Source organism: Cebus imitator, unplaced genomic scaffold, assembly GCF_001604975.1.
Source record: "Cebus imitator isolate Cc_AM_T3 unplaced genomic scaffold, Cebus_imitator-1.0 Scaffold37, whole genome shotgun sequence".
In the NCBI taxonomy this organism is placed as follows: domain Eukaryota; kingdom Metazoa; phylum Chordata; class Mammalia; order Primates; family Cebidae; genus Cebus; species Cebus imitator.
The window spans coordinates 9151155-9168083 of record NW_016107352.1 but is presented as its reverse complement, the minus strand read 5'-3'; the positions used below and the strand labels follow the sequence as shown (position 1 = coordinate 9168083).

Genomic DNA, 16929 nt, shown 5'->3' with positions numbered 1-16929 from the left:
AAAAAAGGTGGCAGGTTATTTGTTCTTGGGCCAAAGTTTGTCAACCTCCATTCCACAAGGTAAAATAAACTTTCCAAATAATAGATTATTGTTAACTATTAAAATTTAGTATTGTGTATAACAAATTCTATTCAATAGAGTAAAATAATGCATCAAAATAACAAGACTTTAAGTTTCATGAGGACAAAGATTATGCTTACTAATATTGGCAAAGGGGTTGGGTTTTCGCTGTTTACTTTTTGTTTAATTACTAGCATGTATCACAGTACCTTGTACAAAGTAAGTGTTCAGTAAATATTCATTGAATTCAGATTAGGTAAGTCTCATTCTGAAACATTTGGCAGTATAACAGTGTTAAAATATCATTTCCAAGTTATTATTGTGAACTAATTTGGTAATAGCAATATTTCAGCTTAATCTGCATACAGGATATTAATAAAGTAACTTATGTTAGTTTTGCAATAGAGACGTGTGAGTTTCATAGAGCGCATCTCTGGATTATTCCAAACATTTAAAGAACATGCATATAGCTAGATCTTAATGAACCATTGAGGAGGCAAATTACTACTACTACTATTACTATAACAACAGCAACAAAATTAGTCGTGTTTTATACCAGATATGTAATTCTGCAGCACTTTGGACTCAACCACTGTGCTGTAATGTAAAAAGTGATGAAACCTCCACAGAGAATTTCCTCCCCAATGTCTCTACCTACCCCACTGATTGTTCTGGTTCCTCTCCCCATAATGGGCTCAAGGAAATTGCCAGGATTTCCTGTGTTTTCTCTCCTATGAATTTCTTCTATTTTTGTTGCAAGCTAGGTCCTTTATTCTTTTTTTCTCAGATATTCAAACACAATTAATGAAACAAATATATATTCTTGGGTATCTTTCTCCAGGCCTTTTTTGGGGGTAGGATTTTTCATAGAACATGTAATCAATTTACATTGTTCAAAGACTATTCCTCTGATTGGACTTTTTGGGATGAGCTAAATTGGATCTCTGATTTATTTTTTAAAAAACTTGTAACTCCCTTGACACATTTTCTGTTTGGTTTTACTTCCTCCCTCCCAACCCTGAAACCAGGCATCAATTATCCATGTTTCTAGAGTTGACCTGAGTGCTGTTCTTCTTTTATAAATTCATGTCATGTGTTGTTTCTTCATGACCCAGTCCTACAATTCTGTCAAGCAACAGATACCCACTTATAAAAATTAAAAACAGGCATGAAGTTCATCTTTACTGTCACAAAACCTTACCATTGACAGAGTGAATCATATAGATCAGACATCTGAGGGCCATTTAACCTTCTGCCTGATGCAGATGAACATTAGCACATCCATTTGCACCTACGTTGGCTGTTTATCTGATTACTAAGGAAGTATCATGCTTAAAGTGACACAAAGTGCTACCTGAGTCATTTTCTTTGTGCTTTTAGAATATCTATTTTCCTTGAGGTGAAGAAATGCCATCTCTTCCTATCTTCGGTGGCATCGGGAAATGGTTCCCTAGCTATCTCCTTCAATCACATGTTGGACTGACAATCTCCTGACATTTCTCATCATAATCTTGATTGGAGCTTTAATTGAGAATCATAGATCTTCTTTCCTGTGCTCCACTGATGAGAAGTGTCAGCTCTTTGCATCACGCATCAGCACTCATTAGGGATTCTCCATGCTTCAAAAAAAAAAAAAAAAAAACTTCTTATTCTTGACAATAAAGAGAAAACTCTGAATTATTCTCTTATAATTTTTAACCCTAATACACAATTATAATTTTGCTACACTGTGCAGTTTTCATTCATTTTCATAAAGGAACAGCAAATGTTTTGGTTCATCATCACTCAGAATGTTTTCCATTTTCATATTCAGTCCTCCTGTTTTTATAGGCAACAAGAAAGAGCAAGCTTGGGTTCAGCTTAATTGAACATAAAATTTCATGTTTTCAGCATTAAGCTCTCTTTTCATAAAATATTTATAAGTAACTTCCAGTAATTGCAATTAAAGCAGGATCACCCTAAATTTAACCCCTCATTAAATGGAGCGCTACAGAGCATCAAGAAGGAGCTGAAACCAAATATGCACCATAGATGTAGTGTATGACAGATTCTGTAGGAAGATGCTTTTGAGACTAATTTTCTTTAAAACAAAGTATAAGAGGAGTACGTAAACATGTTATTCAATAAACGTGGTTGCCACTGCTGTGTTTTCTTTATTTAGGTATGGCTGGAGAACTACGGAGTGGACTGAATGCCGTGTGGACCCTTTGCTCAGTCAGCAGGACAAGAGGCGCGGTAACCAGACAGCCCTCTGTGGCGGGGGCATCCAGACCCGAGAGGTGTACTGCGTGCAGGCCAATGAAAACCTTCTCTCACAATTAAATACCCACAAGAACAAAGAAGGTAACCTTTGCTTTCTTCTCAAGGCTTCACTTATAAAGACTATGCGATTGCTCTGAATGGATATGTACACTGCCATCTGGGCATGAGAGCTGAATTTCTGTTCACATTGTGGTGGTATTCACTCTAGTAAACAGTAATCCACACTGTGGTTGTGAAGGTATTTAATACAACTCCATCTTTGGTCAGTTCTGGTTTACTAACAAGCTTCTTTAAAATTTTGACTTAAAGGGCTTCTCGATTCAAACTCTCCATCAAACTCTAGCAGGAATAATTTTAAAACTAGAATAAAAAATTATCTGTAAGTATACGCATATCATGAAAATGTGTAGTCTGAATTCCAAAATTATATAAGAAGTAAAATCTGCTTGTCAAAAAAAAAAATCTATTTGGTTAAAACGTGGTTAAAAATAAGTTAATTATGATATTGAATAAAATTATCAATTAGAATTTAAATGAAATAAGTACAGAATAAAAACAGTAAAAGAAATCTTTAACCCAAAGGCATTTTTTTAAACTCTTTAATAATTTGGTAATCATATCTTTTTTTTTCTATTAAATCTGTTTCCAGACCAGGTGTAGTAAGTGTACAAAAGAAAAAGTGAATCCAATATGGCCCAAGCTAAAAGTACATATTTTAGATATTAATATGACTCTAAAATTATCATAATTACTGGATCAAGTGTACATTGAACTAGTAGATCTTAAGCTCACACACAAATAGGAACATATTTAAGCACTACTGTAAGCAGTCTATCTCCTCCTTCTGTCTGAAGAATAGCAGGACTTCTTTGGTTGGCCCGTTGAACATTTATCAACATATACGATTTGTTTAAGAGAGTGAGGATAACTATCAATACAGATTGCATGTCATGGACATCCTCAAAGCCATCAAGAGAGCATGTAGAGAAACCAGTAATTAAAATGCAATATGCTATGCCATACAATAAGTTTCGAAGTGAACATAGGGGAGTAGTGGAAACAGAGCCCTTTATGGCGGGAGTGACACTTAAGCTGAATGATGGCAAAGACACTACTTACAGGTAAGTATGGCAAGAGTGCATGAGGAAGTTTATTTTGGGCAAGGGAACAGTGTGTGTTAATGCAAAATGCTAAAGAAAAGCAAAAACAAAGGGCAAATCTCACCAGTAAAGATGAACGTGTTGTATTTGGCAAGTTGTAGAGAGGGGAGGGGAGGGGAGGAGATGAAAGGAAAGGATTGTATTTCCATAGACAACACCTTGGTAGAAAAAGTACAAGAATAAAGGCCCTATTCAATAACACCAAATGAAACACCAAAAACGGAGAATATTGTGGGAAGGAACAGGAGCAAAAATGATGAGAAAATAAGGTAAAGAACCAAGAGAAATGAATGCCTTAAAAACCAAAAGAAGAGATGGCTTCTCTGTCCCTCCCAAAAAGGAGTGACACCAGTGACCAGTAATTCATGGAAGATAAAACTAAAGCTTTGCAGTTGCAACTTTCAACATTTAATTGTTCTGTATCCACTAACTTTACACAGCATGTCAACTCATTTAGGAGTCTAGCCTAGGGATACATTTTACTACTAATGTATCTTGAGGTTATAAGGAAGTAGCATAAAACATGTAATGTTAGTACATTAATATTTTCTCGGCCACTTTCATGGCTGCATTTTAACACTCTTAAGTAGATTTATTATAGCAGTCTTTCCAGGGTAGTATAATTTCATTGCTAGAGGTAGATCAGATTTTCGTTTCGGAATGTCAATTATGTCCTGTAGGTTATTACTTTCCAAAGATCCTTCAGAATTCTGAATTGCAACTGGGTGTTTTTTAAAGCATTTTCTCTTAGAGCATCCCCTACCACTCTTAAACCACAGCAGACACCAAAAAGAAGTCACAGAAAAAGAATGAAAACTGAAAGAATATCATTATTAAGATGTATTTGTTAAACTGAAGCAAATGCCAAAGCAAAGGTCAGCAGAGATGGAAGTAATTAATTCACCTAAAATTAATATTTATCATGTAAATATGTAACATGAATAATTTAGGAACGTGTGTCCTTTCATACCAAGTATGAAGAATACTAATGAACTTCTTAAAGTCTTTGCAAAAACAGTTGATTTTCCCTAAAAACGTAGCTTTTATTCCATCAAATTTAGACTCTTGTTAGTTTCTCTCTGGGATCACTTAACATTTCCCAATAGGAAACATATTCAGTATACTGGCATCCCAGGGGTGACATGCGAAGTCTATAAACGTGTGTGAAGGGAGAACAATTAGGCTGTGGGCTTGAGGATTATACACAGTGGATGTTCAGTCATCACCTGAAAAAATGAAAGCTTATCTTATAAAAGAGATAGAAATCTCTCAAAACAACTCCCCGAGCTAAGAAGAAGATACTCATTTCAAGCAATCGTTTCGGTGTAACCATGAAAAACCTGCACTATGACCATCTCATGTTGTACTTAATTTGAAGAACAATCTACACTCTTCTTTTTGCGGATTCACACCATGTATTTGCTAGATGACTTGTGTTCACATATAACCAAGATGTGAAAAAGACCCTAACACAGAATAAAATACTTTAACTCAAAGATAAAATTGTTTAGTACAAAAAATACTGAAAGCAAGGGATATGAAATTCACATAAACCTCCTTTACTAACTTGGTGCATTGTGTCACACAGGGATTGGTAATGACTACCTTAGCACAAAGGCAGGAGGCATGAATGACTTTATTCATTGGTATATTCCCTACTATTAACTGGCACACACCATAAGAGACAGAAAAATTCTTATCCTTGGAGTTAATATATTTAATTTCCAGAATATCAGAATGTATGTTATTAAAGTACTCACAAGGTCTTCAGTATAATATTCACAATTTGGTATGCAATTTTTTTCAGCGGAATTATATCATCAGAATATATTCTAAGTTGGAGATAGCATCCGCAAACAATAGGAAAAATATATCTAATTGACACTGGAGAGTGTCTACATTTTATTACTGCCCTGCTGTTAGCTACGGGTAACCCTCCCAATTCTGACAACTATTCCCCCACAATATTCAGGGAAGCAGAATTTCCACTATATCATTTCTGTAGAAGAAAGGCTTGACAAGTTCCCTACTGAGAGTGTCAGTAGTAAAACTGTTGACAGGTTCTGTTCAGCCAGCTGATCAGATTTCCAGTAGGCTGTGAAGGATGTCCAGCTAAGACTGGCATGAAATCTATCCTTATCAGAATATGACAGGAAGATGCCTTGCCTGTGGGGAGGTTATCTGTATGACTCCTAGAAAGCTGATGAACGTGTTGCTGATCATTGGATGCATGGAAGTAAAATGATTTTCTTTGCAGTTCAAAGTAAAACAAAAGTAGATTTTACCTGCAGTAACTCAAGAAATTCTTTTATTTAGCACAGATTGAACATATTTTTAAATGAGAGAAACTGAAAGTATTGGTTATAAGGCACCATTAAGCTTAGTGACTTATGGGAAACTTAAGAGCATTCCTCTGTAGAAAACATATTAAATATCCACACTAAAATCTGTATATTGTCTGTGGGATTGGGGGTTATTAAAAAAGACAGCCTAGATAATAAGACTTTATGATGACAGAGAATGAGATATAGCAGCAGAAAGCCTTGGAGGATCGATGGGAAGATAAAGGGATGGATGATTGAACTGTGAATGGATAGATGGAAGGATAAGTAAAGAACTCACATTCCCTCATGTTCAACATAGAAATCAGAAAATAAAATGGTCACACTATTGTAAATGGAAAATAAATTATTTATCACTGTATTTTATCCACAGTTTCCACAAATAAAACCACTCTAGAAAAAGCTTTTTGGAAAAAGAGAAAAGAAAAGAAAGGCTATGTTGATAGTGCCATTTCCCTGTTATTTTGGAAAGTAAATATCAGAGGCAGGGCACAATGGCTCACACCTGTAATCCCAGCTCTTTGGGAGGCAGAGGCGGGCAGATCATGAGATCAGGAGATCAAGACCATCCTGGCCAACATGGTGGAACCCCGTCTCTACTAAAAATACAAAAAAAAATTAGCTGGGTGTGGTGGCGCGCACCTGCAGTCCCAACTACTGGGGAGGCTGAGGCAGGAGAATTGCTTGAACCCAGGAGGCAGAGGTTGCGGTGAGCCGAGGTCGCGCCACTGCACTCCAGCCTGGTGCCTGGTGACTGAGTGAGACTCTGTCTCAAAAAAGAAGAAAAAAAAAAATTTCCGGGCGCAGTGGCATGCTTCTGTAGTCCCAGCTACTCGGGAAACTGAGGCGGGAGAATTGCTTGAACCCAGGAGGCGGAGGTTGCGGTGAGCCGAGATCGCTCCACTGCACTCCAGCATGGGCGACAGAACAACACTCAATCTCAAAAACAAAAACAAAAACAAAAAAAGAAAAGAAAAGAAATATCAGAGCACGTTGAAGTCTAGTGCTGCATCTTTCCTATTCCTCACTTTTGAAACAAAAGGTAGGTAAGAATATTTTACATGATAGTTCCACCTGAAGTGTGTATCAGAGAACCGTGGATCACTGATACCTAAGAGAGTCTCCATAGATTCCCAGATGCAATCCTTAAGCCATTTAGGAAAAGGAGTGGTTTATTTTTACTTTCTATTTTGCTAGAAATATATCAAACCTGTCCCATGAAGAAAAATGAACTAGAACATATGATGGCTACAGATTGGAAACAGTGCATTGTAAATACAGTGGAATATAAAAAGCACTGGAAAATAATATGGGAGTTCTTCAAATAATGCTATTTTGTCCAGCATTTTGTTATAACATTGACAAGAAAAAAAAAAAAAATCAATCCCCACCTAAGCCCAATGTCTCTGTGGAGTGCAAATTTCCTCCTATGTCTGCATGAGTTTTCTCTGGGTGTTTTGATATCCTCCAATGTCTCAGAGCTCTCTATATCAGGTGAATTGAAATGTCTACAGAGTCCCTGTCTGTGTGAGTGTGCGTGTGTGCGTGAGTGCACCCCGAGGTGGGATGGCATGTTATCTAGCCACGGTTCCCACCTTGCTCCCTACAGTGATGGAATAGGCTCTGGCCACCCACGACCCTGGACTGAAATAATTAGGTAAATAATGATCTTACTTGTTTTTAATATTTCTTAAGTGTACATATAGCTTAGATTTATTTCAATGTTTAATATTAAAAGTGTTTTGGCTTTTATTTAGAAGTTTAGTGACGTTTTTGTGACCAGAAGTATGCCATGGGCATTTAACTCTTGTTTATTATCAATTAGCCTATGGAGAAATGAGTTCCCTTTTAACAATGATTAGTCAAAGTTTCCAAGAACCTATTGGTGATGTTAAGTGAGGACTTACTGGATATAATAATTAAAACATAGGAATCCCCAAAGAAATCAGAGCCTCCTTGTTAGCCAGTCCTCTGGATATCTTGTGGGAGAGAACAGCTCTTACCCTCTGAAATTTCTCTGTGATCAGTGGATTACAAAATGGAAAGTGAGATGTCAAGAGGTTCAGCCATTGGGGTAAAAGGTAATAAAAACTCATGCTGGGAATTAGATTAAGGTAGTTAGTGGTCCACTCAGAGGTAACATAAGAGTTTTTATCAGAGAAACAGCTTACTGATGAGAATTCAGGGAGTATTCAACCAAAAAGGCAATCAGAGAAACATATTATGAGGCAGCTCAGAAGTCAGATAAATATGAGTACTGTGCTTTATCCCTTTGACTTGGTAGGTTTTTAGTAAACATTTGCTGTTTGACATATTTACTGTCCCCTTTATAAAATGGTACAATCTCTTTCAATTTGTCTGAAAATTGTCTCTTGAATATTTCAAATAACCACCCCCACTTCCTTAAATTATTTTTCGCAAAGAGGCTATATTCACACTCATGCTGCCTTTTATCTCTGAATATAGAACTGTTTACACCTCTGAATTTGAATAGAGGACACATGATCTAGTTGTTAGATCAAATGACATGAATCAAGATCACACACTTTGTTTTCAGTTTGGATACTAATTTAAAAGAATACTTTTTATTTATATTATCTTTTCTAATTATGGTATATAGTTTAAAAGTCCTTGAACTTTTCATCTTAAGGCTATTTTCAATAGAACCCCAGATAGAAATCAGGAAACCTGGTTTTCATTTCTGCTTGGCTGTGTTTTCTTAGGCACATTACTTTCCTTTGTTTACCTGAAGATACCTGTTTCAAATTACTCTTCTCTTCCTGTTAGAGCGTGACAGACTAGATTACATAAGGAAACATCCTTTGTATAACACTTAGTCAAGATTCATGCACTTGGAATATACTGTTTGGGGGAAAAGGTAGAAACATTAAACACTCTTATATTTTATCAGCCCATTATGCATGTTAAAAATCTATGGGTAATCATGAAGTAAAATGCATATTTTGGTTTAATAACTACTAACATATTTCTATAATTATGTATTATTATACAGTAATATAATCAAATACTATAATAATATATAATTATATATGTTTTATAGACTTATAATGTATTTTGTAATATGCATAATATAATTATATAATTTGTATGTAATTATAATGTATTTTGTAACATAATTATAATGTATAAAAAGCTTTTATAGTTATTTATATAATTACAGTATGTATTATTATACAATAATGTAATCAATCATATATATATTTTCCAGTGTTGTTTTAAATCTTCTTAAGGGTAGAATTGAGGTCTTGACTAACTAAATGATTCCCCAGAACAAACCAGCAAGGCTCAGCTGATGCTTTCTGTGGTTGCCCGTGGGTGGGGATGGTACAGGAAAAGGGTTAGACATTTTGAGAATCTACGAGGAGTAAACCCAATAAAAAGCATGCTAAGGAAACTTTAGCCAAAGAAAGAGAATACAGGCAGAAATATGGCAATACTTCATAAATCTCAAAGAGAGAAACTCACCTTACCTGTAGAGGGAAATAACAATGAAATAGGTGAGACTCAGCGTTAATTTAGGAGAAAAATGAGACTCTCACTAAGAATTCCAATTATGGGCCTGTTTTCATATTGGTTTTAGCTTCAAATTTATGCTTACTTCTGTGAGTCCAAAAACTGCAAATCTGAGAAATTAATATAAGAAACTGTATCATTCCACTGGTACTACTAGAATGCCTGAAATGAGCAAATGTAAATAGCTGTGAATACCTTAACCTAAGGCACGGGATTTACCCCTGCAAACTGCACCATCCACTATTATGAATTATGCAAGGGAAAACAATCCATCATAAAGAAAATTTAAAATGCCTAACAAACAGTGAGATTAGACTCCTAAGATTGGAAATACTGTATTAGAAATAGCAGATAGAGGCCAAGCATGGCGACTCAGGCCTGTAATCCCACCACTTTGTGAGGCTGAGGCAGGTGGATAGCTTGAATCTGGGAATTCAAGACCAGACTGTGCAATGTGGTGAAACTTTGTCTCTACCAAAAAAATACAAAATCTGCCAGGCATGATGACATGCACCTATAGTCCCATCTACATAGGAGGCTGAGGTAGGAGGATCTCTTGAGCCCAGGAGACAGAGATTGTAGTTAGCCAAGATTGCTCCTCTGCACTCCAGCCTAGGTGACAGAGAAAGATCCTGTCTCAAAACAAACAAAACAACAGGTAGAGACCATAACATACATATGCTAAAAACTTTTTAAAGATTTAAAGGAAAAATTTTACAAGATTAAAACTAGCTAGTCATAATTTAAAAGACCATGTTTATTAAAATACTAGTTTTGGAACTGAAAAACACATTCATAGGAAATAAACAAATATAAATGGGTATGTTGGACAGATTGAGCTAAAGAGTTATTAGTCAACTGAAGACAAACATAAGGAAATTATTCAATAAACAACCCTGAGAATAGAAGTTGAAAATAAAAGTGAGAATAATAGTCATGCAGAGTTGAACAGGAAGGTTCAGAATACAAGAATCAATAGAGAGGGAGAGAAAATGTTCCAGAAGTGGTAAAAAAAATAAAATCACAGATATACAGAATTAGGAAAAACAAACATTTTCAAGCAGGATAATAAAATACCTGCACCTAGATACAATGTATTGAGGTTTCAGTTCAACAATTACAAAGATATGTTAAGAGGAATAGAGAGAAGAAAAAGATTATTTACAAAGGAATTAACAATTTAACAGTGAAATTCTCAGAAGCTACAAAAAAGCAAAATAACACTAATGATATATTCAGAGTACTGAGAAGAAAATAAGTGTCAACTTAGAGTTATTTACCCAGCTATCTAATATTCAAAAGTATGGGCAAAATTTAGACAAAGGTGAAAGGGATTGCCCCTAATAAGCCCTTTCTGAAAGATTGCCAAAGGATATTTAAGAAGAAGGAATCGAACCAAGAAAGACTGATTGAAGTTGAGCAAACAATTTGGTAAACACATGGATAGTCTAATTAAACATGCATATGTATGAAGCAGTACTAATATTGTAGTGTGCAATTAGTTGATGAACACAAATATGATAGCAGAAAGCAATAAGGAGTATATTGTTTAGGAAAAAGGTAGAAATACTGAACACCCTCATATTTTATTAACTTTATGCATGTTAATCATTTAATTATAATTATTAAGTAATAATACATATTTTGGTTTTAATAACTAGTAATATATTCCTGTATAATTATGTATTATTATACAATAATATAATCAAGTATTAATAATTAAGTAATGTACATATATATTGTTCCAATCCAATAGAAGAAATAAAAGAGGCTGGGTCAAACTTAATCAATTTAATAGAAGTACTAAATAAGAAAAAAAATTACTGATTTTTTTACATGGATTATCTAATACCAAATAAAGACTAAAAGTGAAGCTTTAAACTGTCAGAGTAAAAGATTATTTCAGGAAATTATTTTGTTTTGAATATAAACTGCATCTGTAAGAGAAATCGGCTTATTACAAATGTTTACAATGACCAAACTAAGAGTGTGGACTATTCAGTCCACGAAGTCACCACTGCTGGAAAATATGTAAGCAGACTAACATATCACATAAGTGTATTAATATTTTCTAGTCAATAATGCCACATTTATATAAAATCATATTTTATCAAGGAAAAACATAAGATTAATTTACCATATGTTTGCAGTGTCAAAACTATTCAGAAGAATAAGAGGTTAGATAAATTATATGGTATTTGATAGACCAATTTCTGAGATAATAAAAAATGCCGCAAATTTTCTCCAATATTTTTAGAGTGAAGGATTATCTTTACAAATGTAAAATCCAAGAAAAATCATATTGCCAAATTGATGCTGTTCAATGAAGCATGAAAGCAATTGCCAACTTCTAAAATTGAAGAATAGAAACATGAAAATTTATAAGTATTTCAAACCTATCTCTCTTCTTATCATTCCAGTTTTTCCCAGTTTGCTAATGGAAAAGACAAAAATGACATTGGCAAATCAATTATTACCCAGGCAAGATAATAAAATTAATGGTGTATATTGGTGTCTTGTACAAAGTCATAGATGATGTACTAATAAAGTATATGAGTAATATTAAGCTAATAATAAAACATTGGTTAATAATCTCGTGACACTGAAATGTTTTAATAGGCTACAAACAATAGAATATCTCTAACAATACGAAGTATGAGTACTTTTATAAGTACTTATATATAATTACTTAATTTGCTAACAATATGAAGTATAGTGAGTACTTATATAAGTACTAATTATAAGTACTCATTATACTTCGTATTCTTAGCAAATGCCACTATTAAAAAGTAATCATAACGATGTTGATGACAATGACAATATTAATTACATTTATTAACACAAAGATTAAATGTGTATGCCAGGAATACACATTTGCAAGGATTTAATGTTAAACTCATTCTGTGTTCATTCTCCCAAGTGTTATTTTTCTGAACATCAATGACAGTAGAGGAAGGGTTGCAAATTTCGGTATCTGAATTGTGATTCTTTCTTTCACTCAACACTTATTGAACAATTATTAGGTTACATCACTGATTTAGATGTTGAAGATAGAATTTTTTCATGTTTTTTTTTACATTTTAAGTTCAGGGATACAAATGCAGGTTTGTTACACAGGTAAACTTGTGTCATGGCGGTTTGTTGCACGGATTGTTTCATCACCCAGATATTAAGCCTAGTACCTATTAGTTAGTTACTTTTCCTGATCCTCTCCCTCATTCCACCCTCCACCTTTCAAAACACTCTAGTATGTGCTGTTTCCCCTACGTGTCTGCAAGTTCTCATAATTTAGCTCCTACCTGTAAGTAAGAACATGCGGTATTTGCTTTTCTGTTTCTGTCTTAGTTAGCTAAGGATAATGGTCTCCATCTCCATCCATGTCCTGGCAAAGGACATGATTTCATTCTTTTAATGGCTGCATAGTATTCCATGGTGATTTTTTAAAGAGTAGACTTGATATCTGTCATCAGGAAGCTTATAGCCTAATAACAGCCTTGCAGTTATAGTTTGGTGTACTTGGAGTTTAGACTGACCCTTCACAAGGCTGACATAGGGTGACTTCTATGGATCTGTCACTTTGGGGCTGTCTAATTAATCGCCTGGAGTGCTCTACACCGTGGTCCATCCTTAATAACAATCTGTGCCCTTATTCTTCAGGTGAATTTTTTTCTCTAAAGCATATATCCTCAAAATGTAGTTTAAGAATCACCCTGATGCTTTAAGAAAATGCAAACATTCCTGGATGTTGTGCACTGGGGTTGTAGTTCTGTAGGTCTTGAATGAGGCAGGAATCTGTGTTTTATGAGGACTATCGTTGATTATAATCAGGAGTCGATTTTATAATACAGTTAATGAGAGTCTTTTGGGACCCAAAGCTTACGCGATTTAGAGAACTCTAATTATTACAAAAAATAAGAATCAGACTGCAAAATTCCAAATTCAAAATCACTGATTAACATCTCTGCAGACCCTTAGAAGAGCCTCAAATCTTAAGCTTCGTAGGCTTCTCAATAAATCTACCCCTAATTCTAACATAGATGTTTGGCCTCCATTATAGCCAATGAGAATGACTACTTTAAGATGAGAAACAGTAACACATGCATTTTTGTCTTGAAAAGCTGTGTTTCCCCCATGGTTCTACAGGTACAACTGGGAAGAATGGAATGACTAGAAAAAAGTCACTATATATTTTCCAAAGTGAACTGGACCTTTCGGTTATAATATTAGTCTTTTCTGTATTCTTTGACCTCCAGTTATAGATCCCTGAGCTGTAAATCCCTAGAAACTCACCATACCTTGCTAGTATTTAAACTGGGAAATTAGGGAAGGACAGATACTGTTTCATCTTACTTCCTACCTGTAATCTGAGATGGAAAGAAGCCATAGCAGTTAATACAGGACCTTCTATTAATGAAAGGAAGGTAGTAGATAAGATGTCATCTAACCTGACGCTATCAAGTGATTGTAGTATGTGTGCTTTTTGTAACCCTTAAGCACTTACTTCATCGAGTTCGTTGCAGATAAATGATAGCACCAGGAGGAATTTTGAAATGAGCACTCAGGGATGTGCACTGGTGAATGAATAGTGTTTTTACAGAGGCACACTCCTGCTATCTCAAGATGTAAAAGAAATGGATTGTGGCTAGGGCTGGTTGTTCCGTGCCTTGCTGATGATTGCTCAATAGGGAGTAGCTACTCTCTCCAGTGTTAACAGAGGAGTGCAAACTACATTGTAGAACTCATTAATATTTATTCCTTCTAAAAGCAATGGGCGATAAAAAGGGAAATAAACCAAGGAGAATAGCAATGGGGAAAAAGGCCATAACAGATTCATCTTGGAATGGTCTCATCATTTATTGCACAGAAAATATGCTCAAAATACAAGGCTATAGCTCATATTATTAGTTTGAAATCCACTAAAAATGTCTCTTATTGGGGGAGCTAATTTAAGAAAAAAAAATTGCACATTGAATGCAATTCAAGAACTCAAAGTAGTAATCTATATTTTTGTAATTATATGCACTGGTTGTACCTCTTCACAATTTTACGTTTTCTGTACGCAACAAAGCTGCATGTCCTCAGTGTCAGAGGCTGTGTCGTATCTGTGGATACACAGAACTCTCTCTAAGCTAAGGATCACCTATCCATTGCAGCAAAAACCAGTGCTATTTCAGCTCCTTTTCTCTTGCTACTCTCTATTTTCTGCCTTGAAATGCCTTCAACCATTGTCCCAATTATCCAAATATCTCCTCTTTTAAGGAACCTTTTTCAAATTGTAAGACCTTAATCATCTTCCTTTATCCAAAGTCCATATAGACATTTTCTGCTGTATTTCATAATTTGCCATTTCTTTTTATATGATTCTATTCTATTCATGCCAGTTTTCCAAGATTTTAAGCTTCTGAGAGAGGGCATAATGTTTTCTCCTTTTCTAAATTTCTTTAGTAAAACCTATCGTTCTTAGCAGAGCTCTGGGTACATTTGCTAATTGTATCCTTTGGAAGTATCTTTTACAAGGATAGAGAAAGGCCTTCAGTCAGAGGAAGGTGACCTCCTGGACATTTAATTTATAAGGTTTTGTTTTGAATTAACCTATCTTTTGCACTAATCATTGTTTACCTCCTACGCTTTTCTTTCCTCTTCAAAGGCTTAATGAGATGACATATGTAACATATGTAAATCATTTCCTAGCATAAGGCCTTGCATTTATTATATGCCAAATGAATATTAATTGCTTTTGTTTATGTGTTTACTTTTCTGGTTGATTTGAGAAAAGAGAATTTTTTAAATAACAGTTTCACTCCAAATCTTTAGCATGCAATAAAGGCTAATTGTATACTAGCTTTCTAGTTGAGAAACATAATGGAGAGCAAATAATACTGTCTCTTTACAGGATGTTTTAATGTCTTGCCATGGACTAACATTATATACAAAACTCTTCCTTTCTTGGAAAAAAATAGACCTTTTCTAAAGCTTTCTTTGTATTGTTTTAGAATAAGAATAAATATAATTAATTTTACTTCTATAATTATGGTAGTCACAATAATTACAGCTTCCCTTCCTTTGTGACTCAGCAGCCTTGAGAAATTTAAGCAGTACTCCATTGCCGAAGAATTCTGAAGATGCTTGTAGTAACCCTTGGATTGTTAGGTTACTCTAGAAACACTTTCATCATTGCTCAACCTGAGAATGCCACACTGATCCATCTGCTCCTTATAGCCCACAGAATTTCTGGGGATCTAAAATGCCCTTGGATAGGCAGCTTTATGCCTGGGAAAACTTAACCCTTGTTGTTAAAATAATAATTATAGCAAAGAGATACATAAAAAATAGGATTTATAATCTGGGCATGGTGGCTCATGCCTGTAATCCCAGCGCTTTGGGAGGCTGAGTCAGGAAGATCACTTGAGGTCAGGAATTCGAGACCAACCCGGCCAACATGGCAAAACACCACCTCTACTAAAAATACAAACATTAGTCGAGTGTGGTGGCACATGCCTGTAGTCCCAGCTACTCAGGAGGCTAAGGCATAAGAATTGCTTGTACCTGGGAGGCAGAGGTTGCAGTGAGCCAAGATCACACCACTGCCCTCCAGCCTGAGTGACAGAGAAGACTCTGTCTCAAAAAATAATAATAATAAAAGAGTTTAGAAAACAGCTTTATCGTTTTATATGTGCTCAGCTAGATCTGTGTAGAAAGTCTTGGATCAATTAAGTTTCTACTTCATTAGGAACCCCAGAAGTACTTTGAAAATACAGTTATGTTTTAACTAGGAAACCTATTGACTTATTTCTCAAAGCCCTCTAAAAATCTATACCAATGGGGTAAGAGAAGTACCAAGCATATTGTGGTAGATAGTGTTTTCCCATTGATGCGTGACTAACCTGATAATTAGAGAATAATTTTCTCAGACATACTGATACAGTCACTGACAAAGCACGGACTCAGTGCCTTACTTTTGACTCTAAAGTCTAAACTTATTCCAGGCATACTCCCTTGTCCGGTGAATTTGCTTCAGAATAAATGCCCTGGGTATAGTAGCTGTCCACAAGTTTATCAAAATCATCAGAAGTGCATCATACTACCTGATGATGTTTCTGTTGCAAAAATAAACAGAAAGCCTTAGAGATCTGCTTCTCATAAAAAAAAATTGAAGAGAAAACTATAACTTAAGCCCTTTACAGGAGCCAATACAATTAAGTTCATTCTGTGACATGATTCTATGAGGTCAATATGGAGTCTTGTTCGCAGTTATTTGAACCAGTATCATGTTGAACCATATGATATTGCTGTTTTTGTAGGTCAAGAGCTGTCTGTTAGGGTCAATTTCATATGGTTCATCTGAAAACATATCTTTGATGTATTGTATCAATTCACCTGGTATAAAATACTCTCTATCCCAGACTTGGTATTATCAGAATCAAGCCCAGACTAGCTAGCTATGAATCGTAGTGACTCTTTCCCTGTGAACAATATGCATTTGTGCTATATGCAGTGTCCTCTAGATAGGGCGATGATTGCCTTCTGTAAAAATATGTAGATTTCCCCATAGTAGATATTCTTTATGGGAA

The 16929-nt window shown here is 35.1% G+C and overlaps 1 protein-coding gene across 1 annotated transcript in view; it reads left to right on the top strand.

The window, feature by feature from the left end:
* The window catches only part of THSD7A (thrombospondin type 1 domain containing 7A), a 493191-nt gene that overhangs the window by 245203 nt on the left and 231059 nt on the right, over window positions 1-16929 (top strand). The window contains exon 4 of the mRNA XM_017525230.2: window positions 2222-2403. Within this exon, the coding sequence (XP_017380719.1) occupies window positions 2222-2403 (182 nt within the window). The remainder of the gene's footprint in view (window positions 1-2221; window positions 2404-16929) is intronic.